General features: G+C 38.2%; 1 protein-coding gene across 3 annotated transcripts in view; it reads right to left on the bottom strand.

The window, feature by feature from the left end:
• Window positions 1-2751: 2751 nt before the first annotated feature.
• ZNF780A (zinc finger protein 780A) overlaps window positions 2752-27570 on the bottom strand; it is a 41699-nt gene continuing 16880 nt past the window's right edge. Inside the window, exons 1-6 of one of the 3 annotated variants that reach the window (XM_063621113.1) lie at window positions 23703-24439; window positions 18327-18380; window positions 17139-17254; window positions 16711-16837; window positions 15421-15519; window positions 2752-9795 (exon numbers count right to left, since the gene is read on the bottom strand). In XM_063621113.1, the coding sequence (XP_063477183.1) occupies window positions 8102-9795; window positions 15421-15519; window positions 16711-16744 (1827 nt within the window). In that variant the 5' untranslated portion in view covers window positions 16745-16837; window positions 17139-17254; window positions 18327-18380; window positions 23703-24439 and the 3' untranslated portion in view covers window positions 2752-8101. The other 2 variants (XM_063621114.1, XM_063621112.1) reach the window with 2 other exon arrangements.

The following is a 27570-nucleotide window of genomic DNA, read 5'->3' as shown; positions in this document are numbered from 1 at the left end:
ATCCCTGGAAGCCTGACCCTCCTGTTGTTATAAAACTTGATTGAGAGCTGGAGCCGCATAATCTTGGCAGCATCCACCCAGTGTGAAGCTTCCATCAAACTGAGCTATGAAGACAAGAAGAGAGTGGGCTGTGCCTTAAATACCACGAATTCTCACTGCTCTTACCAAGTTTTAGTAGACTTTGTTGTTAGATATTTCATTCTCTGTATACTGTTTACACTCTTTTAGACCTCAAATAGTAAGGTTTTTACAATAGTTTTTGGGGGTTTTTTTTTGCCACTTTTACTTGTCTTGCTGATAAATGAGGCTGCAGAGTCTCCCTATCCTGTTATCCAGAAGTGGAACTTCATACAGTCATCTAACAATCGTTTAGCATTTTCTGTCATCTCATTTTGGAGAATCATAGATGTGGCAGAAATACATATTCTTGAAGAAAAAAATGTCTCCCTTACAGGTACTGTGGTTTTAATAGGGTGTGGGATAAGTACATGACAACATGCATGGGATAGACGCTCTGCTCTCCGCAGATCTGTGCTTTTGAGTTACAGAACCTAGAAGAATATATTGACTATTCTTAGTCTTAATATATGACAATCAAGGTGTATCATTTAAGATTAAATTTGGTTGTGAGTAAAATAGTAAAACTGCACCAAATTAAAGTGGATAAAACAAGATAAGATTAATTTCTCTGTCACAAAATATGGATGTAAGCCTGATATTGTGGCCTTGCTCCAAACCAATCATGAATTCTTCCACTGCTGGCATCAGAATGGTATAAGCTCTCAGGCTTACACAGAACTGGGAAAAATTGTAAAGAATTTCTGGATATCCTTCACCCAGATTTCTCAAGTATTAATATATTAAGCCAGCTGTGTTTTAAGAGAGGTTTCTAGAACTGCCAAAATATTCACTTACATCCTACTGGCCCTAAGTCATGTCACATGACAACATCTTGGAAACATAAATGCGGTCCTTACTCTAGATAGTCATAGCCAACTGTTAATAAAAATTACTAGTTCTATAATCCTGGACTCTAATCTATAATAACAGACTCTGACCCGCTGGGGAATCCAAGGAGAAAGTTTCACTTTCAGCAATTACAAATAACCACAGTGAAACCCTAGAGACCACACTTGTGCAGAAGACTTAGAAATGGAATGGTATCCTAGAAATTAGAACACACAGGTCTCTCATCCCCCATACTGCAAACTGGATTATCATAATACCCTATAAAAGGATGACAGAAGGCCGGGCGCGGTGGCTCACGCCTGTAATCCCAGCACTTTGGGAGGCCGAGACGGGCAGATCACGAGGTCAGGAGATCGAGACCATCCTGGCTAACACGGTAAAACCCCGTCTCTACTTAAAAAAAAAAAAAAAAAAAAAAAAAAAAAAAATTAGCCGGGCATGGTGGCGGGTGCCTGTAGTCGCAGCTACTCAGAAGGCTGAGGCAGGAGAATGGCGTGAACCCGGGAGGCGGAGCTTGCAGTGAGCCGAGATCACGCCACTGCACTCCAGCCTGGGCGAGAGAGTGAACTCCGTCTCAAAAAGAAAAGGATGACAGAAATCTTCTGTCCAGTTTTTTTCTGGGGAATCTATGAACATTCAAAATATTATCTATTGTCGGCTGGGTGAGATGTCTCACACCTGTAATCCCAGCACTTTGGGGTCTGAGGCGGGCTGATCACTTGAGGTTAGGAGTTCATGACCAGCCTGGCCAACATGCTGAAAGCTGTCTCTACTAAAAATACAAAAATCAGCTGGGCGTGGTGACAGGCACCTGTAATCCCAGCTACTTGGGAGGCTAAGGCAGGAGAATCGCTTGAACCTGGGAGGCGGAGGTTGTGGTGAGCCACAACTGCACCATTGCACTCCAGCCTGGGCAATAAAAGCAAAACTCCATCTCAAATATCAATCTATCTATCTATCTATCTATCTATCTATCTATCTATCTATCTATTATCCATTGTTGAATGTTCTTCATAACACTGCTCAGAAACACCATGACAAATTTGAATCAAACCAATATCTCCAAAAATGGGCAAGCGGATTAATGTGTCATTTCAGGAAGGCCCTAGCAGGAGATAAACTTCTCAGCTATCACCATACATAAAACCTTATAATTCAATAAAATATCAAATGCAAACAAGAGCAGATCATAGAAATGTAAGTTGAGAAAAATCAGAGTGAACTTCTGACCTTACGATGACATTTTCTACTCTGAAACTATTAAAAGAATTCTAACAAAAGCAGCATCTTTTTTCCATACCTGTAACTGCCATGTGCACCCATAGCAGCCAGATCTCTTGGTCTCTAAGGCTCTTTTCCTCTAAATAGAACCAGGACGCCCTACGAGGGTAGTGAATCATGGGTTGATTCCATGACTCAGGACAAGAGGCATGGGGGACATGGACCAACAAAGAAGGATCAGTCTAAAACGTCTTCTTAGGACCTGAACACAATATTCGTTTAAAAAGTGAAAAGAAAAAGAGAAGTCAAAAAAACAAATGTAACTGGACTCCTACTGGCTACACATCAAATTATCATAATTACTACAGATGCTTCTCAACTTACGACAAAGTTATATCCAAATAAACCCATCACAAATTGAAAACATCATATGCCAAATGTGTATTTATGACCTACAATATTTTCAACTTAACATAGCCCCATCTTAATTTGAGGAGCATACTCTGACTGAGTATGTCTTAGTCCATTCTGTGTTGCTATAAAAGAATATCTGAGGCTGGGTGATTAATAAAGAGGTTTATTTGGCTCACTGTTCTGCAGAATGTACAAGAATCATGGTGCAGCATCTGCTTCTGCTAAGGGTCTCAGGCTGCTTCCACTCATGGCAGATGATGAAGGGGGGGCCAGTGTATGCAGACATCACATGTCAAGAGAGAAAACAAGAGGGTGAGGGAGGAGGTGCCAGTTTCTTTTGAACAACCAGCTCTCACAAAAACGAACAGAGTGATAGCTCACTCACCCCTCAATCCAGAGAGGGCATTAATTTATTCATGAGGGATCTTCCACCATGACCCAAACACCTTCCATTAGGCCCCACCTCCAACACTGAGATCAAACTTCAATGTGAGATTTGGAGGGGCAAATATCCAAACTATAGCAACATATCACTTTTGCACCATCATAAAGCTGAGAAATTGTTAGTTGACATTGTTGGGGACCATCTCTATAATAGCTCATTGGAACAAGTCTGTTAAAAATCATGTTCATACTGATACACAAAACATGTAATTATCATACATCTAGTATCATGTCACACTCAAAAGATAAATGGTTATAAATTTTACAAAAAGAGGCTGCAGTTAGGAATGTTTAATTTACTGTTGACAGTAGGTGAGAAAGAACTGTTCATATGCCTTTTTTCCACCAACTTGATGTCTGTTTAGAAGGTATAGTTACCTATTTGTATTGATCTGTAAAAGCAAGATGGAACAAATACAGAGAAGTTTGAGTAAGCCAGACACTTTTGGAAGGGGCAGTGTACTAGAAATGGGAAAAATGTATCCATATTAACGGCTACTCATAACTCCTATGAATCAGGTGAAAGGAGGTCCAAATAAAAATCAGTGCTAGGGAGTGAAGGTCAGACTCACAAACCAAATAAATGAAATATTCAATACATTTCACAGTAAGAAAATACCCCAATGTCCTAATGAAAAAGAATAAAAACACATACTCGATCCTCTTCTCCTAGGAGATGAAATATATTGTTTTAAAAATGAGTTACTCCAGTAAGATATGAATAAGCAATACATAAATATATAATAAACATAACAGACCAGTTAGATATATAATAGACAACAGATTAAATACTGCTGACTAAGCACAACTTAAGGGGATTATATAATTAAATGTATCCAAAAAAACCATTATTTAATTGACTTGTCACTTTCTAATACATTTTTGTTACTAAAAATTTAAGCAACTTAGTAACCATGACTCTGGGTCATCCGATATCATACTGTGGTTCAAGGTCCAGCAATCTTCTGTTTCTTTGATTGTTATTTCCTTGTTTCAGGACAGGTAAAAATGTTAATAGCATAATAAAGACCAAACTGTCCAATTACCAAAACCCTGAAGCAGCAACAATGTCAAAGAATTACAAATAAAAGGAATAAGAATTTTTTTGAAAAGCAACTAAAATTGAGAAAATTCTTTTTGTAAGTGAATTCAGTATGTTTACTGAGCTTGTAAGCAAGGAAATATTCTATGGATGCCTTCTCTGCTTTTAAAAGTAGTAGGTGATTTTTAAATTTTTACATACTTGGTTTGTAACTTTCGCAAATATTTTAAAGTGTTTTATTATGTTTGCAAAGGGACTGTGACTTCCAACTTAGAAATCCCAAGATTGCATGATGATAGAGTTTCACTGGAAGGCCTCCAGGGATCTTTCTTTTATGACAATTCTTAATGAGATACCAGAATGTGCAATGACCCATAAAGGAGTTGTGCTGGGTTAATACCCAGGGAATCTGTTGAGTTCAAAAAAGAAAGTCAAAGAGAATCAATACGAAAAAGATGAAACTGGAAATAAAAAATAGGAACATGAGACTAGAAAGCCAGGTTTTAAATAGCCTCATTTTATAAGATTTATAAGATCATTGCATTAATAAAACCTGAAAAATGTTCAGAAAATTATAACTTTACTTATGATTATAGATGCAATTAAATGTTAAGAAATAGAATTAAGTAGTCTATCAAAAGCATAATAATCTGATAAGGGTATGTATATTCACAAAAAGAAGAAAGCTATCAATATAAATTATCATTTTATAGATTTTTAAATGCACTGGAATAAAATCACAAAGGATTATTATTGATTTTTTAAAAAGTTAATCTCTCTAATTCATGATGCCACAATGGTATCATGTTTTATAGCTTGATTTAAAAGCTTAATTTTTTTTCAAAGTTTATCAACATGTACCAGCCATGATGTATAGGTGCTGATGATAAATGCTGAACAAAAACAAGGTTCCAGACAAAACAATCTTGGCTCCCTGAATAAACTAGAGGGTGCTAATTTTATACTGAGTATACTGTCAGCCTTATCACACAAGTTGACTTATGTTGACACCTTAATGGCATTCATTTTTGAATAGTCTATTTCAATTTTCATTTTGTATTCAATCCACAGCTAAAATACACGACTATAAATATTCAGAGGTCAAAGTCTCTCCATAGATTATTTACCCACTACAAATTAGATCTTTACAATGGACTTATGGCGGTTACAAGCTTACCCAAATGATCAAACTTAGTTTCACTAATGCAAGGACCTGTACTTAAATGTTTTCTGACAGTAAAACATGACATACAAATAGCCTACAAAGTATTCTTCCCCAAAATGTTTAATCTGACCTAACAGAGCCTCTGGACTCACTCAAATTCCCTTGTACAGAATATGCAACAAAGAGAACAAGGCTAAATGACACTATAAAGAAAGAAATCTAAACACATAGTCAACTTTCCTGGGCTAGTCAAAATTCAATCTCATTTTTAAGAATGAGGAGATGGACCAGGCCTTTTCAAAACTATCAAGCAGATAGTCAGGGCCTGTGAAGTGTGCCAAAGAAATAATCCCCTGCACTGCAGGCCATACATTTCAATCCCTGTATCTTTAACCTCCTTGTTAAATTTGTCTTTTCCAGAATCGAAGCTGTAAAGCTACAAATAGTTCTTCAAATGGAGCCCCAGATGCAGTCCATGACTAAAATCTACCAGGGACCCCTGCACCGCCCTGCTAGCCCATGCTGCAATGTTAATGACATCGAAGGCACCCCTCCCGAGGAAATCTCAACTGCACAACCCCTACTACACCCCAATTCAGCAGGAAGCAATTAGAGTGGTTGTTGGCCAACCTCCCCAGTAGCACTTGGGTTTTCCTGTTGAGAGGGGGGTACTGAGAGACAGGACTAGCTGGATTTCCTAGGCTGATTAAGAATCCCTAAGCCTAGCTGGGAAGGTGGCCACATCCACCTTTAAACACAGGGCTTGCAACTTAGCTCACACCCGACCAATCAGGTAGGAAAGAGAGCACACTAAAATGCTAATTAGGCAAAAACAGGAGGTAAAGAAATAGCCAATCATCTATTGCCTGAGAGCACAGCGGGAGGGACAATGATCAGGATATAAACCCAGGCATTCCAGCTGGCAACGGCTACCCTCTTTGGGTCCCCTCCCTTTGTATGGGAGCTCTGTTTTCACTCTATTAAATCTTGCAACCGCAAAAAAAAAAAAAAAAAAAAAAAAGAATGAGGAGAAATGTTCTAGGTCAGTGGCTCTCTAACTCTGGTTGGTATCACAATCACCTGGAGAAATAATAAAAAACAGAGAGGCCCAGACTTATAAGCTAGGGCTTAAGCCTCTGTAGCTTTACTAAGTTCCACTGTTAATTCTAATACCTACCAAAATTCGAGAGCCTACATTCATAGGATTTCCAGGCTACAACATACTAAAGAGAGATAACCAAATGCAATGCAGATTCTGCAATTGATTCTCCTTTGAATATGAATAGCTGTAAAGGATGGTTTGGAAGCCAATGAAGAAATCTGAAAATGGAATGATATTACAGAATTATGAATACTTTCCTTAAGGGTAATTATGGTACAATGGCTATATGATATTGTATTTATGTTTGGTTGATACACATGTTGATTAAATAAAGGGTAAAGTATCATGATGTCTAAAACTTATTCTCAATGGTACAACAAATATACAGAAAATAAAAGTGCAAATTGTTAACAATTTTGAATCTAGGTTGGGGTGTATGATTGTATATTTGACTATTCTTTCAAAACCCACAACAAGTATCAACTAGGTTTACCATCTTTTATGGGCAGGATTTGTGGTATCCCAAAGCAATTACAATAGTAACATCAAAAATCACTGGTCATTGATCACCATGATAGATATATAACAATGAAAAAGTTTGAAATATTCTGAGAATTACCAAAATGTGACATAAAGATGTGAAATGCACAAATGATGTTGGGAAAATGGACCTGATCGTCTTGCTTACCACAAGGTTGCCACAAACCTTCAGTTTGTATAAAACACAATAACTGCAACGCACAATTCAGCGAGGTATGCCTGTATCTGGTAAATCATTTCATAGGGAGTATATTGTGAACATGACAACTACCCTATATTCCTCATTCAAAGACTTTCTCACAAGAATTATCTTCTCCGAACTCTAAGGTATTTAGTGTGGCTATAAAACGCCCCACATTCCTTATACTCAAAGATTTCTCAGAAGTATGAATACTCAGAAGTTGAGCAAATCCCAGGCCATGATGAAAGTTCTTCACACATTCTTTTATGTTCACAAGATTTCTCATCAATATGAGCTCTCTGGGTTGAGTAAATTTTTCATACACAGTGAAGGCTTGTCCACACTCCTTATAGTCACAAAATTTTTAACTATTATGAATTTTCTGATGTTGAGACAGCTGATCATCCACAGTAAATGCTTTCCCACATTCCTTATATTATAGGGTTTCTCACCAGTATTAATTTTAACATGTTGAACAATGTTTGAGCTACAACTAAAGGTCTTCCCACATTCTGTACATTCACAGGGTTTCATACCAGTATGAATTCTTTGATGTGCAGTCAGGACCAAACTAAATCTGAAAGCCTTCCCACACTCCTTACATTCATAGTTTCTCACCAGTATGAATACTGTGATGTTGAATAAGGTTTGAGCCACTACTGAAGGCCTTCCCACATTTCTCAAATTCAAATGGCTTCTCGCCAGTATGAATGACCTGAAGTCCAGCAAGCTGTGTCAGAAAACTGAAGGCCTTTCCACATTCTTTACATTCAAAGGGTTTTTTTTACCAATATGAATTTGGTAATGTTAAATAAGTTGGTAATGATATCTAAAGGTCTTCCTCCACTCTTGCATACAAAGAGTTTCTCACTGGAATGAATTTTCTGATGCTGAGTAAGGTCTGAACCACAACTGAAGCCTTTCCCACACCCCTTACATTCACATGGTTTTACACCAGCATGAATACTCTGATGTTGAACATGGTTTGAGACACGATTAAAGGACTTTCCACATTCCTTACATTCAAGATGGCTTCTCACCTGTGTGAATGTTCTTATGGCTATTAAGCTGGGTGGGAAGACTAAAAACCTTTCCACATTCCTTGCATTCAAAGGGTTTCTCACCAGTATGCAATTTCTGATGTCGAACAAGTTGCATATGAAGCCGAAAGGATTTCCCACACTCCTTACATTCGAAGGGTTTCTCACCAGTATGCAATTTCTGATGTCGAATAAGGTGCATATGAAGTCGAAAGGCTTTCCCACATTCCTTACATTCAAAGGGTTTCTTTCCGGTATGAATACTTCGATGTTGATTAAGATTTGAACCACGACGAAAGAATTTCCCACATTCCTTACATTCAAATGGTTTCTCACCTGTGTGAGTTTTCTGATGTTGGGAAAGTTGTAGGTAAAGTCTAAAAGCCTTCCCACACTCCTTACATTCATGGGGCTTCTCACCAGTGTGAATACTCTGATGTTGAACAAGGCTTGAGCCACGATTGAAGGCCTTCCCACAGTCTTGACATTCAAATGGCTTGTCACCAGTATGAATTCGAGAATGTTCAATAAGTTGGCAATGATATCTAAAGGCCATCTCACATTCCCTACATACAAAAGGTTTCTCATTGGAATGAATTTTCTGATGCTGAATAAGGTGTGCACCACGATTAAAGCCTTTCCCACACTCCTTACATTCATATGGTTTTATACCAGCATGAATACTCTGATGTTGAACAAGGTTTGAGCTACGATTAAAGGACTTCCCACATTCCTTACATTCAAATGGTTTTTCACCTGTGTGAATGTTCTTATGGCGATTAAGCTGGTTGAGAAGACTAAAGGCCTTCCCACATTCCCTGCATTCAAAGGGTTTCTCACCAGTATGAATCTTCTGATGTCGAACAAGCTTTGTCAGAAGAGTAAACGCCTTTCCACATTCTTTACATTCAAAGGGTTTCTCACCGGTATGAATTTGGCAATGTTCAATAAGTTGGTAATGATATCGAAAGGCCATCCCACATTCCTTACATACAAAGGGTTTCTCATTGGAATGAATTTTCTGATGCTGAATAAGGTGTGCACCACGATTAAAGCCTTTCCCACACTCCTTACATTCATATGGTTTTACACCAGAATGAATACTCTGATGTTGAACAAGGTTTGAACTACGATTAAAGGACTTCCCACATTCCTTACATTCAAACAGTTTCTCACCTGTGTGAATGTTCTTATGGCGATTAAGCAGGGTAAGAAGACTAAAGGCCTTTCCACATTCGTTACATTCAAAAGGTTTCTCACCAGTATGAAATTTCTGATGTCGAGTAAATTGTATGTGAAGTCGAAAGGCTTTCCCACACTCCTTACATTCAAAGGGTTTCTCTCCAGTATGAATACTCTGATGCTGAATAAGATTTGCACTACGACTAAAGTATTTCCCACATTCCTTACATTCATATGGTTTATGTGTATTGCAAATAAGAGAAGCATGAGGAGTATAAGTAGACAGTTTTTCATAGCTGATCATCTTTTGATTGATATGTCTTTCTTGATATCCCTGTAGTCCCTCAAATCTTCTATATTCTGAGTCATTTCTAAAATAAAAGGCCTCAAGGCCAAGAGTTGTACTTATTTGCTTTATAACCTGTTCAGGTAAATTTACTTCAGAGGTATCATTTTCTGGAGATACTTTCTCAGGTCCATATTTTGACTCCAAATCTGAAAGAAATGAAGAAAGCAAACCTATTTTATTTTCCTATAACACACATGCATACAAAGTCCTTTCATCAACTGAAACCATCAATTCAAACCAATAAAACCTATATTGGTTTTATTAGCCAAAACCAACAAAGTTGGTAGATAGAACCTTTCTCATATCACTTCCGTTTCCAGTGGAAGCAAATGCACACCTGAACCAGCCTGGTTATGTACATGTAAAAATTGTAAAATGAACCACAGAAGGTTGAACCTAACTAGGTCGACTATCTGTTGAAACATACTCATATGTTATATAGGACTTAAGACCATGAGACCCATAGCTTCATAGACAGTAATTAGAATGTCCAGGATACAATCCAAATATACTGGCATATACAAGAAAATTTCAACTCACATTGGAAAAGAAAATCAACAGCAGCATTCTGCCAGGGGCCTGGGGATCACCCCATCCCTGCTTAACACAAGAACTAGCACGTACAACTGGGGGGCCTAAGGTCAAGTCCACCAGAGCCAGCTCTGTGCCTAAGTCCCCAAGCACACCATCTGGGGACCTGGAGATCACCCTGATCCATCTACCACCTTTGCTACCTAAGCACTCATGACAGAGGCCTGAGGTCAGACCCATACAACCTGCTGCTACCTCCACAACCGGCACCCACCTGTACTCACAACCGGAAGTTCTGGGGACTGGCCCACCCAGCCCATCACAGTCACCTCCAACACCAAGCACTTACTGCTTGGGAGCCAGAAGTTTGTCCTGTTCACTACTACTACCATCACCCATGTCACGCTTGCTGCCCAAGAGTCCAAGAACCCATCCACCTACCCATCATACCACTACCATTGCCAGCACCATCCAAACTATGAGGAGGCCAAAGAATCAATGTGCCTAGACACACTAATACTAGTACCAGCATACACTACCCTGGGGCCTCAAAACAGGCATGTCTGGACTGCCACTGCCACCACCAGAGCCCAAGGACTTGCCTACCTAGTGTCCTTGCGCTAGGCCATTCTTGCATTAAAGGAATACCTGAGACTGGGTAATTTATGAAAAAATGAGTATTAACTGGCTCATGGTTCTGCAGGTTGTACAAGCATGGCACTGGCATCTGCTCAGCTTCTGGGGAGGCCTCAGGGGGCTTTTACTCATAAAAGAAGGCAATGCAGGACAAAAAATGTCACACAGCAAGAGAAGGAGCAAGAGAGAGAACAAGGAGAAGTGCCATATACTTTTAAACAACCAGGTCTTGCAAGAACTCACTTACTATTGTGAGGATAGCACCAAGGGGATGGTGCTAAGCCACTCATGAGAAATCAACTTCCATGATCCAATTACCTTCCACCAGGCCCCATCTCCAACACTGGGGATTACATTTCAATGTCAGATTTAGAGAGGAAAATATCTAAACTGTATCACTCCTCATCCCCAATAAAATTTCACCATACCCTCCACTAACCATCACAACCAAAGCCAATGAAGAAATCACAGACACCAATGACACTGTTTACAGCCAAAAAAAAAAAAATCATAACACTACTGCACACACCCAGAATCAAAGCGAAAATGCCCTATCCAAACCTATTAACCACAGATACATCTTTAGGAAAAAAGCCTCCTCTACAAAAGCAAATTCAAAAAAATGAGAATAAATACAGGAAATAACAAAAAAAAAAAGAAAGAAACATGACATCTCCACAGGAACATAATAATTCTCCAGAAACATTCCAATGGGGGAAAAATGCTATATCCTAGCAAAAGAATTCAAAATAATTATATTAAAGAAGCTAAGTGAGATACAAGAGAATTTGGAAGAACAATACAAAGAAATCAGAAAAAAAAAAAAACCCTCAGGATAAGAAGAAATTTATCAATTTCATTATAAAAAAGAACCAAACAGAAATTCTGAAACTGAGTAATTCATTGAATAAAATATAAAATACATTCAAAATCTTCAACAACAGACTAGATCAAGTAGAAGACTCTCAGAACATAAAGCTAATTCTTTTGAAATAACCCAGTCAGACAAAAAATAGAAAAACAAAAAAGGAAGAAGAAACAAAGACTCTATATGGGACATCATAAAACAACCAAATATTTGAAATTTTGAGGTCCCAGAGATGAAGAGAAAAAATAAAGGAAAGAAAATCTATTTAATGAAATAACAGCTGGAAACTTTCCATTTCTAGCAAGAGATGTAGACATCCAGATACACAAAGCTCAAAGATACCCAAATAGATAACAACACAAAAAGATCTTCTCCATGGCACATTATGGTCAAAATACAAGTCAAAGACAAAGAGACAATACTAAAAACAGCAAGAGAAAAGCATCTAGTCACTTACAAAGGAACTCTCATCAGCCAAACAGCAGATTTCTCAACAGAAAGAAATGAGAGAGAATGAAATGATATATTCAAAGTGTTGAAAGAAAAAACTTGCCAGTCAAGGATACTATCCTCAGCAAATTATAAAACATAAATGAAGAAGAAATAATCTTTCCCAGACAAAAGCTGAGGGCAGACCAGCTCTACAAGATATGCTTAAGAGTCCTACACCTAGTAGTGAAAGAATATCTACCATTGTGAAAACACACAAAATTATAAAACCCACTGACACAGCAAACACACAAATAAGCAGAAAGAACTCAAATGTTACCCCTATAGAAAACAACCAAATCACAATGATAAAAAATAAAAGAGAAAAAAAGGAACAAAGGATATACAAATCAACTAGAAATCAATTAATAAAATGACAAGAATAAGCCCTCACATATCAGTAATCACACTGAATGTAAATGGATTAAACTTTTCATCTAAAAGATATAGATGGAATGGATTTTTTAAAAAGTGACCCAATTAAATGCTGCCAACAGACTCATCTCGCTGGTAAAGACACATATGGATTGAAAGTAAAGGAATGGTAAAAGATATTCCATGCAAATGGAAACCAAAAGTGAGCAGGAATAGCTATATTTATATCAGACAAAGATTTTAAGTCAAAAGCGGCAAAAAAGAGACAAAGAAGATCACTGTATAACGATAAAGCGATCAATTCTGTAAGAGGATATAATAATTCTAAACATACTATAATCCCAACACCAGAACACCCAGATATATAAGGTAAATATTATTAGATCAAAAGGGAGAGAGATGTACTCCAGTGCAATAATCGTTGGGGATTTCAACACCCCACTCTGAATTAGACAGATCATCTAGATAGAAAATTAACAAGGAACATTGGATTTAAACTTCACATTAGACAAAACAGGCCTAACAGACATTTACTGAACATTTCATCAAATAGCTACAGAATACACATTTTCTCATTAGCACACGGAACATTCTCTAGGATAGACCATATGTTAGGATGCAATTCTTAACAAATTCTTCAAAACCAAAATTATATCAAGTCTCTTCTCAGACATGGAATAGAACAAGAAATCAGTAACAAGGGGAACTTTGGAAACTGTACAACACATGGAAATTAAACAACCTGCTCCTACATAACCACTGGGTCAAGAAAGAAATTAAGGAGGAAATTAAAAAATTTCTTGAAACACATGAAAATCAGAATACAACACACCAAAACCTATGGGATACAGCAAAAGCACTGCTAAGAGCGAAGTTGATGGCAATAAGCACCTACATTGAAAAAGTAGAAACATTTCAAATAAACAATCTAATGAAATCAGGGCAGAACTAAATAAAATACAGGCTAAATAATACAAAAGATCAATGAAATGAAAAGTTGTCTTTTAAAAAACATAAATAAAATTAATAAACCACTAGCTAGACTAACCAAGAAGAAAAGAGAAGAAATAAGCAAAATCAGAAATAAAAAAGGAGATATTACCACTGACACCACAGAAACAGAAAAGATCATTGAAATAGAAAAGCTGAACAGACCAATAATGAGTAACGAGATTGAATCAGTAATAAAATGTCGCCCAAAAAAGAAAACTCCAGGACTGATGGCTTCACTGCTGAATTCTATCTACCAAACTCTCAAAGAACTAATATACCAATTCTCCTCAAACTATTCCAAAAAATTTCAGAGAAGGGAATTCTCCTTAACTCTTTCTATGAAGCTGGCATACCATGAAACCAAAACCAGACAAGGAAGAAACAAAAAAAAAGAAAATAGTTCTAACCTAGTCACATGAATGTCTATGTTTATTGTAGTACTTTTGATAATAGCAAAGACATGGAATCAACCTAAATGTCTATCAATGGTTACCTGGATAAAGAAAATGTGGTACATATACACCAAGGAATACTACGCAACCATAAAAAAGAACAAGATTATGTGTAGCAATATGGATGGCGCTGGATGCCATTATCCTAAGCAAATTAATAAAGGAACAGAAAACCAAATACTACATATTCTCACTTATAAATGGGAGCTAAACACCGAGTACACATGGACACAAAGAACAGAAAAACAGACATCAGGGCCTACTTGAGAGCAGAGGGTGGGAGGACGAAGATCCAAAAACTACCTATTGGGTACTATGCTTATTACCTGGGTGGTGAAATAATCTGTACACCAAACCCACCAAAACATGCAATTTACCCATATAACAAACCCACTTATGTACCCCTTGGACCTAAAATAAAAGTTGGAAAATAATAATTAAAAATAAATAAATAAATGGTGCTGGAACAACTGGATATCCATATGCGATAGAATGAAACCAGACCCCTATGTCTCACCGTATACAAAAATCAACTGGAAATGGATTAAAGATTTAAATTTAAGACTCAAAACTATAAAACAACTAAAAGGAAACATAAAGGAAGTGCTTCAGGACATTGACCTAGGCAAAAATTCTCTGGTTAACACTGCAAAAGCATAGGCAGCAAAAACAAAAATAGACAAATGGGACTATATTAAACTAAACGCTTCTGCAGAGCAAAGGAAACTATCATCAGAGGGAATAGACAAAATTAAATGACAGAAATTATTTGCAAACTATTTATCCGACAAGAGACTCAAATAACAGCAAAAAAAAAAAAAAAAAATCCAATTAAAAAGTTGGCAAATGGGCTGGGCACGATGATTCACACCTGTAATCCCAGGGCTTTGGGAGGCCGAGGCGGGCAGATTACCTGAGGTCAGGAGTTCAGGAACAACCTGGCCAACATGGTGAAACTCCATCTGTACTAAAAATACAAAAATTAGCCAGGTGTGGAGGTGGGCGCCCATCATCCCAGCTACTTGAGAAGCTGAGGCATGAGAATTGCTTGAACCCAAGAGACAGAGGTTGCAGTGAGCCAAGATCACATCACTGCACTCCACACTGCAGGACAGAGCAAGATTCCATCTTAAAAAAAAAAAAGGTTTACACTGGGAAAAAAAGAGGGAACTTACTCCACTACTCCACTAAAAGGGGAAGGAAATAAGAGAACAGAAATTAGGTGATTAGTAAATGATGAAGTTCCTTGGTGATGGCTTCTACTATAATCTTTGTTTCCTTCCCAGGTCTTGGGCATTTTTATCCAACAGGACTTGGGTCGTTGAAGAAAGCTTTTCAAACCACATCTCAAGGGTATGACTCCTCTCTGAGCACATGGCTGTCCGGGACAATGATGGCTTCCCCCCGCCTGCTTTACCCTCACTTACCTGGATACCGTCTGTTTGTTTCTTTCCTTACAACAATCCAGGGCTCTTTCTCTTGCTCTAGTAACGTAATCACATCTGGTTTAGAAATGGAACTTCTTGCTTAAAAGAAATGACACATGTAGAATTTGTTTAATACAAAATTTTTTTTTCAAATCTTTGTGACTTGCTTAAACTTACAATAAATTACAAGTCAAAACAATATTGAGAAGAGACTTCAGATAAGAGTGAGAGGTTGAGTAAGAGAACTCTTTTCTAACTATGTTAGAAAAGGACTTTCTTTCATTTAAACTCAGAATCTTATCCCTCGAAAAGAGGTCTAACTGAATGGTTGACAGCAGGAAACTTCAGGCCAGACTGCCAGGTTCAAATCCTGTCTCTGCTACTCACTAGCAGTATGACCTCAGGTAAGTCACTTAAACTCTGTCCTTCAGTGTTCCCAACTCTAAAATGGGGATGATACAATACCTATTTTATAGGATTGATACTAAGACAAAATAAGTTATATATATGCAAAATACTTCTAACAATGCCTGATATACAGTAGCACAAAGTCAAGAATTATTGTTTATTATTGTCATTTATTTTGCATCCTTAGACATTTACAGCTCACTCAGTATATTCACTCAATGAAAATATATAAACTCAGTGGTCTGAAACTTTCAACTACAAAACAACAGAATGTTTATTGAAGAAAATGAAATGCATTCACTTTAGTATTAAATGAATTTCTGTCAACCCAATCAGTATATGTAAATAACAGACATTTTTGTTTGTTTGTTTTTGGTTTTGAGACAGGGTCTCGGTCTATTGCCCAGGCTGGAGTGCAGTGATGGGTACAGCTCACTGCAGCCTCAACCTCCCAGTGATCACAGAGGTTTCTCTGATAGAAAAATTCAAGACACTCTTCTCCTTACAGGTGGGTTAGAAAAACAAAAACAAACCAACAAACAGAAAATCTACAGTAAATCTGAGATCAAACATAACAAGAAACCTGGTTCTTAGACAGTATCTTTCAATGAATGTACAAGATTTCAAATTCAGCCCCACGGTCATGAAGAGACAGGCAATTACAGAGAGGACCAGCGTAACGAAGGAGGCCACTGTGGAGTAGGCAAGATGCAGGGGCTCCAGGGAGGTGCCTGTTTTCAACCCAACAAATCTTAATCCATTCCTTTGGGAACAAGAAGAAGGAATTCAGCCACCTCTTAAAAGATAGCCCTGAAATTCACGGTGAAGAAAGCTGATATTCCAGAAAACAGATATAAAAATAGCTGGGACCAATGACCTTACCCAGTGAGATCAGGTGGCTGTAGTTCTCCAACATCACATCCCTATACAAGGTCCTCTGAGCAGGCTGCAGGCACTCCCACTCCTCCTGAGAGAAGTCGATGGCCACATCCCTGAATGTCACTGATCCCTGAAACCACAAACACATGTATTATGGTGAAATCGAAGAAAGCTGTTTCAAGATGAAAGGAGAGGAAGTGAAGGAGTGTACTGTAAGAAAAAAGCAATATGGAAATTCAGAGAGTGCCTGCACATTCTTCAAGCAGCCTCCTGCTGGCTGAGTATGGTGGCTCATGCCTATAGTCCCAGCACTTTGGGAAACAGAGATAGGAGGATTGCTTGAGCCTAGAAATTTGAGACCAGCCTGGGCAACATAACGATATCCCGTCTCTGCAAAAATTAAATAAGTAACTGTGTGTGGTATCACGTACCTGTAGTCCCAGCTACTCGGGAGGCTGAGGTAGGAGTATCGCTTGAGCCCAGGAGTTCAAGGCTATAGTGAACTGTGATCACGCCACTGCACTCCAGCCTGGGCCACAGAGCAAGACTGTCTCAGAGAAAAAAAAAAAAGGTGGCGTACAATTGAAGAATGTTCTTAATCCTCAAGTTCATTATGGTATGAGATGATAGCAAAAGTATTTTTTCTTGTCATGACAAATGATTTTTATAAGCTGCATGAAAGTCAATACAACTGATATATTAGATTTATTCATTTTTTTCTATTTATACGTTGAGGATGGCCAGGGCCTCTAAGGATTTCCCCAATTCTGATAATTTTTTTTTTTTTTTTCTGAGACAGAGTTTCACTCTGTTACCCAGGCTGGAGTGCAGTGGCACGATTGTGGCTCACTGAAACCTCCACCTCCCAGGTTCAAGTGATTCTCCTGCCTCAGCCTCCTGTGTAGCTGGGATTACAGGTGCGCACCACCACAACAGGCTAATTTTTTTTTTTTTTTTTAGAAGAGATGGGGTTTCACCATGTTGGCCAGGCTGGTCTCAAACTCCTGACCTCAAGTGATCCACCACCCGCCTTGGCCTCCCAAAGTGCTGGGATTGCATGCGTGAGCCACCACGTCCAGCCAGAGAATCTGTAATCACCTATCATTCATGCCCTGAATTATCTGCTCCCTGTTACTGCCCACTGTCCTCACCGATCATTTTCCTAAAAGCCTCATAAAGCAGATCACCTTGTCACACTTGCAGACTGAGGCCACTCACTATGGAATTCTACCTTAGCTACCTGGAAAGCTCTAGTCTGTGAAGTTTCAAAGTGTTCCCAAGTATGGTCAATCATCTGTAACTTATCAAACCCATAAGACCCTGTTTCCCTGTGGGGACTGATTCCTCCACTGTTCCAATATTCTTCCTGACCAAGGTCTGAGCACAGAGCATAGACTGAATAACTTTTTCAAAGAAAACATCAAAGCCAGTAGGAAACAGCAGTACAAATAGGAAGAGCACTGACTTTTTTTTTTTTTTTGTCACCAACCTTCACTGTAATGGGACAAACTGGGGTGTAAGATCATGGATGCTAGGTAAGAAGCTTCAGGTTAAATAACAACAGTCACCTAACCTGAAAGTCACCATATTTCAAGGAAAAGAGAGAAACACCAACTTACATGGACCATGTTTCTAGAATTACAAAATTGGTCAATCTTCCTCGGGCTTCTCCCCTGGAAAACAACAACAACAACAAAGGCCATAATTAAAGCTGTGTCTCAAAAGCAAATAACTATTTTAACCTCCATTCCTATTTCTCAACTACTCCTGCTAACACACACACTTCCACCCCCTCCCATCACTCCCCTTGTCCCCACACACATTCTCTCACAAATAAACTGGCAGTGAACAGGTGGAGTAGGGATGAAACCAAGCTCTCGCCTGCATCCCAGGGAACCTGCGGCAGAAGCATGAATGCCGAGCACAGGCATTTCTGCCTTGAAGTTGTGGCTTCCAGCCAGTCCTCCATTCTTGTGATACCTATCTTGGCCTAGGACTGGACCTCTGATCCTGCCCTTAGCAGATCCTCCTCCCCTAGTCCCACCTTTCAGTGCTGAGAAGGGATCGTATCATCAAAACCAGAACCTCTTTGTGAAATCAGGATTGGGTGCAGTGGGGGAAGGCATGAGAACTGGAAAGGATATAGACAGAATTGCACTGGCAGTGTTCAGCATTCTGAGTTCAGCAAAAGCCAGTTGGTTAATACAGTTCAGAACATCCACTTAATAGAATACAAAGTAAATATTAAATGTTCAAGATATAGGATTCACAGAAAAATCAGGTTACAAAACAGGATAGATAATATGATTACATTTGTAAAATATATGTATATAGAAATACTAATAAAAAGACTAACAGACATTAATAGAAAAAAATTTAGAAACTTATATATATGTTAAGAGTTCTCCTCTGTCTATTGTAGCTCCAGTTTTCTTCTTTTTGCTTAAGAGCACTTCATGGCCGGGCACGGTGGCTCACACCTGTAATCCCAGCACTTTGGGAGGCCGAGGCAGGCAGATCACGAGGTCAGGAGATCGAGACCACCCTGGCCAACATGGTGATACCTCGTCTCTACTAAAAATACAAAAATTAGCTGGGTTTGGTGGCGCATGCCTGTAATCCCAGCTACTCGGGAGGCTGAGGCACGAGAATCGCTTGAACCCAGGAGGCGGAGGTTGCAGCAAGCTGAGATCGCACCACTGCACTCCAGCCTGGCAACAGAGAGAGCCTTCATATAAAAAAAAAAAAAATTGTAACTACATCCAGGCATTAACTTGGGATATATATATAGTTATATTTACACACACACACACACATATATATATATAAATATATATATATATACACACACACATACGTGTGTGTATGCATCTCTATATATGGACCTATACAAATGTACATACACATTTCTTTCCTATGAGGAAACTTCTCCAAATTAGATGAAAGACACTTTTTATTTAGATATCTCCCTTTGAACTGGGGGGGGAAAAAATCAGGATACTCCAATGAGCTGTTGTTTTTACTTAACGAGTTTGTTTCCTTTATTTTCCAATTCTTGACCAATGCTAAGATGTCTATGTTTTTCTATGCATGTTGGAGCAATCTCTAGAAAAAATTGTCTACAAGTCCCCAACCAATGTCTTGTATGCATTAATGATAGTCTATTACTACTTTTGAAGTAAAAAATAAAAACAGAGTTATCAGGAAAAAAACCTGAGCCTGTCATGAGATTCAACAAAAGAGGTTAAAGTGACTATAACAAATAACATCAGCTAGTTCTAATATCCTTTAACTGTATCTCACCAATATAATTAGATATTCTCATTATCAAGATTCTTCTTTGAATGAACACAATGCAGATAAGTGGCATTTGCAAACTATGTGAGAAAATTTGTGGAATATACACCACCATGCTTGGTTCCCTTCTTCAACAAATAACCAATTAAAGTATTATTTTAGATATAATCCTTATAGAATGCCTTTAGATAGAATTCTTATAGAATTCTTATACAAAAACCCTACCTTAGTATATGGGATTCATATACAATATAACAATTTCTTTTTGGGGGGCAGGAGTGGAGTCTCACTCTGTCACCCAGGCTGGAGTGCTGTGGTCTGATCTTGGCTCACTGCAACCTCAGCCTCCCAGGTTCAAACAATTCTCCTGCCTCAGCCTCCTGAGTAGCTGGGATTACAGGCGGCCGCCACCACCCTCGGCTGGTTTTTGTATTTTTAGTAGAGACAAGGTTTCACCATGTTGGCAAGTCTGGTCTCAAACTCCTGACCTCAAATGATCTGCCTGTCTCAGCCTCCTAAAGTGCTGGGATTACAGGTGTGAGCCACCGCACCCCGCCCCATGTAACATTTTCTTGAGTATTATTGTTCATAGCATGAATATTGCTTAATGATATATCAAATATTTTTCTTTTCATAATTCCTTATAGACATCCTTGTATTACCTGCATAATACTCTATCACTTGAGTCTATTATGATTAGCTTAATGATTTCTGTATTATAGGACACTTAGTTTATACAAGATCATTTACAATGTCATTCCAGATATCACAGTCTTTTGATTCTAGACTACAGTTTCCCACCCTAGGCACTACTGACATATTGTGCTGGATAATTCTTAGTTGGGAGAGTGGGGAGAGGTATCCTGTGCATAACACAATGTTTAGCAGTATTCCTGACCTCTGTCCATTAGATCTAAGTAGCACCCTCCCCGACAGCATGACAACCAAAAGCTTCTAAACATCACCCCAGCTGAGAACCAATATTCTATCTAGATCAATGGATCTAAACCTCATGGGTCACATAAATTTTTTGATAATCTTATGAAATGATACATTATTTCTCCCGCTAAAACCCACATTTATAAATTTCTGTAATACTTCAATATTTTATTTCAAGAGCTTTTGGTCCCTGAGACCATAAATGGAGTCACAGGAACTCAGGTTAAGAATTTCTGTCCTACATTCCTTACAGAAATAGGAAAAGACAAAAAATGCTAAAATTTGCATAGAACCACAAAAGACCCAAATAGCCAAAGCAATCTTGAGCAAAAGGAACAAAGTTGGAAGCATCAAACTATCTGACTTCAATATATACTACAAAGCTATAGTAACCAAAACAGCAGGGTACTGACATAAAAACAGACACACAGACCAAAGAAATGAAGAGAGAGGCCCGAATAAATCCATATATTTATAACCAACCGAGTTTTGAGGAGGGTACCAAGAACATACAATGGGGAAAAGAGAGAATCTTCAAAAAATACTGTTGTGAAAAGTAGGTATCCATAGCAGAAAAATGAAATTAGACCCTTATCTCAAACCATCATACAAAAATCAACTCTAAACAGATTAAAGACTTAAATGTAAGATCCTAAACTATGAAACAAATAGAAGAAAACATAGGGGGAAAGCTCTGTGAAACTGATCTGAGCAATGATTTTTTTTGGGATATGACCTCAAAAGCACAGGTAACAAAAGCAAAAATGAACGAATTAAATTATATCAAGCTAAAAAGCTTCTGCACAGAAAAGGAAACAATCAACAAAGTGAAGAGACATCTTGTAGAATGAGAGAAAATATTCGCAACCATATATATGATAAGAGATCAAGATCCAAAATATATGCAGAAGTCAAACAACTCAACAGCAAAAAAAAACCTGATTAAAAGATGGGCAAAGGACCTGAACAGGCACATCCCAAAAGAAGACATATAAATGGCCAACAGTTTATGAAAAAATACTCAAAATCACTAATCATAAGGGAAATGAAAATTAAACCCGCAATAAGATATTACCTCATCCCTGTTAGGGTGGCTACTGGAAAGACAAATGTTAACAAGTATTGGCAAGAATGTAGAGAAAAGGGAATGCTTACACACTGTGGGTGAGAATGTAGATGGGCACAGCCATTATGGAAAACAGTAGGGAGGTTCCTCAAAAAATTAGAAACAGAACTACCATATCATCCAGCCATCCCACTACTGGAATATATTTCCAAAGGAAATGAAATCCGTATGTCAAAGAGATATCAGCATACCCATGTTTATTGCAGCACTATTCACAATAACCAAGATATGGCATCAACCTACGTGTCTAACAATGAATGAATGGATAAAGAAAATGTGGCATATATGCAGGTATATTTACACAAGGGAATACTATTTAGCCATAAAAAGCAGGAAATTCTGTCATTTGCAAAAGCATGGATGAACCTGGAGAACATCATATTAAGTGAAGTAAGCCAAGCACAGAAAGACACATGATCTCACTCTTCAGCCGAATCTAAAAAAATTGATATCATAGAAGTGGAGAGTAGAATGGTATTTACAGATCTGGGGTAATATGGGTGAGGGAGGAAGGAGGGCAGTGTTGACTGGGGAAATGTTGGTCAAAGGATACAAAAATTCAGGAAGATAACAGAAATAAGTTCAAGAGATCTATTACGCAACATGGTATCTACAATTAATAACAATATTCTGTAGTTCTTGAAAAATGCTAGGAGAGTGGATATTAAGTGTTCTCACCACAAAAATGATAACTATGTGAGGTAATGCATTGTTAATTAGCTAGATTTAGTCAGTCCACAATGTATACATACCATAAAACATCATGTTGCACATGATAAATACATACAATTATATCTGTCGATTTAAAAAGAAAGAATTTCTGTCCTAGATCATTTGAGTCCCTCACTCATTTTCTTAATATATAAGCAGCAGTCACAATGAATCACATATTCCCAATGCTCCTGTTCTATAGAGAGTCAAGGGGAATGACTTAAAAACAACAGTTAAAACATATTAAACATTATTATATGCCTAGCACTGCTCTAAGGGGCTTTACGATATTAATTCGTTCTAATGACAGAACCAACATTCCAACCCAGATACTACGGATCCACTCCCCTATTTTTAACCACAACAGCGTACTGCCTCTCACAGTCCACACACACACACACACACACACACACGCCTAAAACACAACTGGAGCTGCCAAACCTCAGAGAGATCTGGCAAGTATTACAAATATCATCCATGGACTCCCTGGAAAAATCCTGGCTCTTGTTGATACCAATTTCTGTGCGGTCACTTTTCCACTACCGAATGCCTCACAGACTAATGGAGATCATCCAACCATCTCCATTCTTCCCTGTTTTGAAAATGAGGTCTGTAAAGACCAACTGATGTCCGGTGTGTGATTCCACCTAAACGCTAATCTCCTCCTTCCCAAATATGGGTCTAAAATGGAGCTTTAATATTAACTACTGGAGGTGTATTTCTATACCAGCTTCGAAAAAGAGAGCGCACGGGAAGGTGTGAATGATTTGCCAAATTGTTTTGTGACTATTAGGTGGAAAGGTGAAGGAGGGGGCAAGAATCAATTTGCATATCCCCCTAGATTCACTGAAAATTTAAGGGGAATCTCAGTATTCTAAAATCAAAAACGCATTTCTTGAACAAATACAAAGCATAAACTCACCCTTGACTTTTAGGTGTGCAGCAGTAACGCTCTCATCCTCCTCCAGGTCCTTCTTTTGGATAATAATACGACTGGAGAAGGATACGGCAAGCGTGAGACTCCAGGCATTTCTTGGAGCGCAGACTAAATTTGAAAGCACCCTCCCTCCGTAGCCACAATTTCCCTCACTTCACACGAAATAGGAAGGAAGTAAAAGGAAGAGGAATCGATTCAACCAGTACAACCAGTTTGGAGCTGGTTTCTGGGGACAGAGCTCTGAGGACGCTGTGGTTCTCAACATGTAGCTGCCCTCCTGGGGAACACTCGGGGGCACTTCTGCACTTTCTTGTGTAAAGCTTCATCCTCGGCTCAATATCTGACCTCCCTACTGGGGCCATTCCTCTGCTGCAGTCCCCGCAGCTGTGAGGGGGAAAGAGGGAGGAAGCAGCAGGAGCCTAGGGGAACCGGCACAGTGTCACTCAGCAAAGTGCGCTGCGTCCACACGCCCTCCCGGGCCTGTACATAGAACCTCACGCACACACTCACACAGTCCCCTCCGTCACTCATGATCTCACAATCCCCCTCCTCTGATACCCGCGCACACGCACGCCTGGGGATCCGGCAGATCCCGTCTGCACTCCGGAGTTCCTACTCTGAGCGCCTCCCTCTAGCCCACCCGCACTGTCGGGTCAGTCAGGCTCGAGCCCCAATCCGCAGAGACCTCCCGCAGCCACCGATCTCTTCCTCAGACGCGAAGACCTTACCCCACTATGTCGTCGACCCCGGAGACCGGAAGTGGACTGGCGCGGTGGCCGCTGGGAAATACAGTCCTGAACAGAAAAAGCCTCAGAAGCCTTGAGCTGTGATCCGTTCAGGTTGATCCCAGCATACTATGGGGGCTGACCCCTAAGGGAGCCGAGCCTAGTGGATTCGTGGGAGTTCCAGCCCGCGGGGTGCACAGGTTGTTGCCATGGGCAAGGATCCCCATCTGAGAGGAGGGTTTTCCTCTCGGAGCGTCAGTATAACTTACTTTTTCTCTCCATGGAGAATGCAAATAAGCAGAACTTTTAAAGAAAGAAGAATTTAAAGTAAAATTATGTCAACATGTAGGTGCTTTAACTCCTTTGTCTCAGACCCCAGCGACAGGCTTCCACTTCTCTGTGCTATTTGAAGGGGACTTAGGATAAATTTGAAAAGCTCGAACTAAAGAACTGGTTGGTTATATACTAGGAGAGGAAGTGTGGAATCAAATGTCCTGGATTCTTCGACGCAATGTTCCTGTTATCTGGAGAGAAAAATGTGATTCAGGACGACACGGAAACGGATAAAAATACACAGAGAATTACTTGCCTTATCTTGAAGGATGAATAATTAACACTTTGTTAAAATAGTATAAACAAATGCAAAAAAGGGCTTGCTTTTCCTAGGAAGAGCCTGATTTCACTGTTGTAGTCTAACAATATTGAACTTTCAAAATCATTTTTCTAGTTTCCTGTGCTACATAAGGAGGAAACATGGAATAATAAAGAGCAAAACATCTTTTCGTTCCAGAATTGTGACAGAAAACAAATAAGATGATTAACTCAACCATATCAATAATCACATTAAATGTAAATGGTCTAAACACCTTAATTTAAAAAGATTGTCAGATTGGATTTTTTAAAAAGTCAGACCCAAATGTCCATCAATGATAGACTGGATTAAGAAAATGTGGCACATATACACCATGGAATACTATGCAGCCATAAAAAGGGGTGAGTTCATGTCGTTTGTAGGGATGTGGATGAAGCTGGAAACCATCATTCTGAGCAAACTATCGCAAGGACAGAAAACCAAACACCACATGTTCTCAGTCATAGGTGAGAATTGAACAATGAGAACACTTGGACACAGGGTTGGGAACATCACACACCGGGGCCTGTCGTGGGGTGGGGGGAGGGGGAGGGATAGCATTAGAAGATATACCTAATGTAAATGACGAGTTAATGGGTACAGCACACCAACATGGCACATGTATACATATGCAACAAACCTGCACTTTGTGCACATGTACCCTAGAACTTAAAGTATAATTTAAAAAAAGGTAATTAAATAAATAAATAAAAAGTCAGACCCAAATGGGTGCTACCTACAGGTAATATGTTAAATGAAAAGCACTAAAAGGTTAAGAGTAAAAGGATGGAAAAATATACACCATCCTAACACTAGTCAAAAGAAAGCTGGAGTGGCTTTATTAAAAACAAAGTAGACTCCGGACAAAGACTATTACCAGGCATAAAGAAGGGTATATCATAATAATGATAAAGGAGATAGCTCATAGAGTAGAAAAAAAAAAACATAAATTTTGCTCCTAAAAGCAAAGCTTCCAACTATGGGAAGAAAAATCTGTCAGATCGAAAAGGAGACAGATCCACAATTATAGTCAGATATTTCAATATATCTCTCTTGGTAATTGATAGAACAAACACAGAAAAGCAACAGGGTATAGCAGATTTGAGCTACATATCAACTTACTTGATCTCATTTATATTTGAGAACACTCTCCTTAATGACAGTAAAATTCATCTATGTGGACAGGGTATACTTACCAGTATAGGCCATATTCTGGGCCATAAAACAAGTCTCAATAAATGTAAGAGGATTCGAGTCATACAAAGCATGTTCTCTGACAAAAATGAAATTAAATTAGAAATCAATAATAGCTGAGTATATAATATATTGTCCAAAGTAGTACAAATTTGAAAAGGTATGAATACTAAGGTAATTGAAATTATGTAATGTTTGAAAAATTCCTGTATTAATTATAATATTCTGTTATATTCTAAAGGGTGAAACAATAACATATATACATTAAAGCAAAATAACAATTTTGTAGTAAGTTAAAAAATTTTTAAGCTATTTATGTTGACTAAACATTAGAATAAAGAGGAGAATAATTATATTTTAAGTATATTCTGATACTTTAATCAATTTCCTAACCAATATCACCATTCTTTTTAAGTATTTTCTTTCAATGTGGTCTATTATTTTTAAATTTTGATAAAATTTTATGCAATCTTCAATGTTGGACTTTATGTTTAATAAACTCAAAATTATAGCTACCTTCAAATGACTCTTCTCTGAACATCATACTTTTGAAATTGAGATATATACTCTGTATATACTAAGGTAACCAGAAGTCTCAGAATATATCCAATGAAATGGAAGATATCCTCACAAGTATTGTGAATATTGAATATGGAAAAATTAGATTACAGTTCATATTCTAGTAGTTAATATATCTTGCCTTCAAGGTACATCTCGTTTTTTGCCATCTCTTTTTTGTACCCTAAGAAGGGTACATTTCTTTGATAATTATCTTTACAAGGCAAACATATTGGTTCTATTTATGATTCCTTTGAATGTTAAGCCAAATTTAGATGCTGCAGTAACATAAGGCTTCTCAACTGCACTCCATTCTGACACAAATTGCAAATTGATCCAGTTAAAAATTGGAGCATCATCAAAAGACTATTCCCATAGCTGAAGAAATTCCTAAGTAAAATTGAAGAATTTCAAAATTAAATCCTGTATGCCATCTGATATTTCATGACTTAATTCATTCAGTTTCTCTCTTAATTTGTAGGACTAAATCCCATTGTCTTCATGTTGGCAAGTTCTGATAACTGAAATTCAGTTGAATTTCTATGTTGAATAGGAGTGGTAAGAGAAGACATCTTTGTCTTGTGCCAAACCAACACAATCTTAAACAACCAAAGGATTAAAGAATGAATACAAAAATTTAGAAAATATTTTAGATAAATACAAATAAAAACACGTTACCAAAGTTTCTGATATGCTTACTACTAAGAGAAAAATTTATAGCTCTACACGCCTATATAAAAGAAGA

The sequence above is a fragment of the Symphalangus syndactylus genome, chromosome 17 (genome assembly GCF_028878055.3).
Source record: "Symphalangus syndactylus isolate Jambi chromosome 17, NHGRI_mSymSyn1-v2.1_pri, whole genome shotgun sequence".
In the NCBI taxonomy this organism is placed as follows: domain Eukaryota; kingdom Metazoa; phylum Chordata; class Mammalia; order Primates; family Hylobatidae; genus Symphalangus; species Symphalangus syndactylus.
Note: the sequence above shows the minus strand (reverse complement) of the source record. Positions and strands in the feature narration are given on the sequence as shown.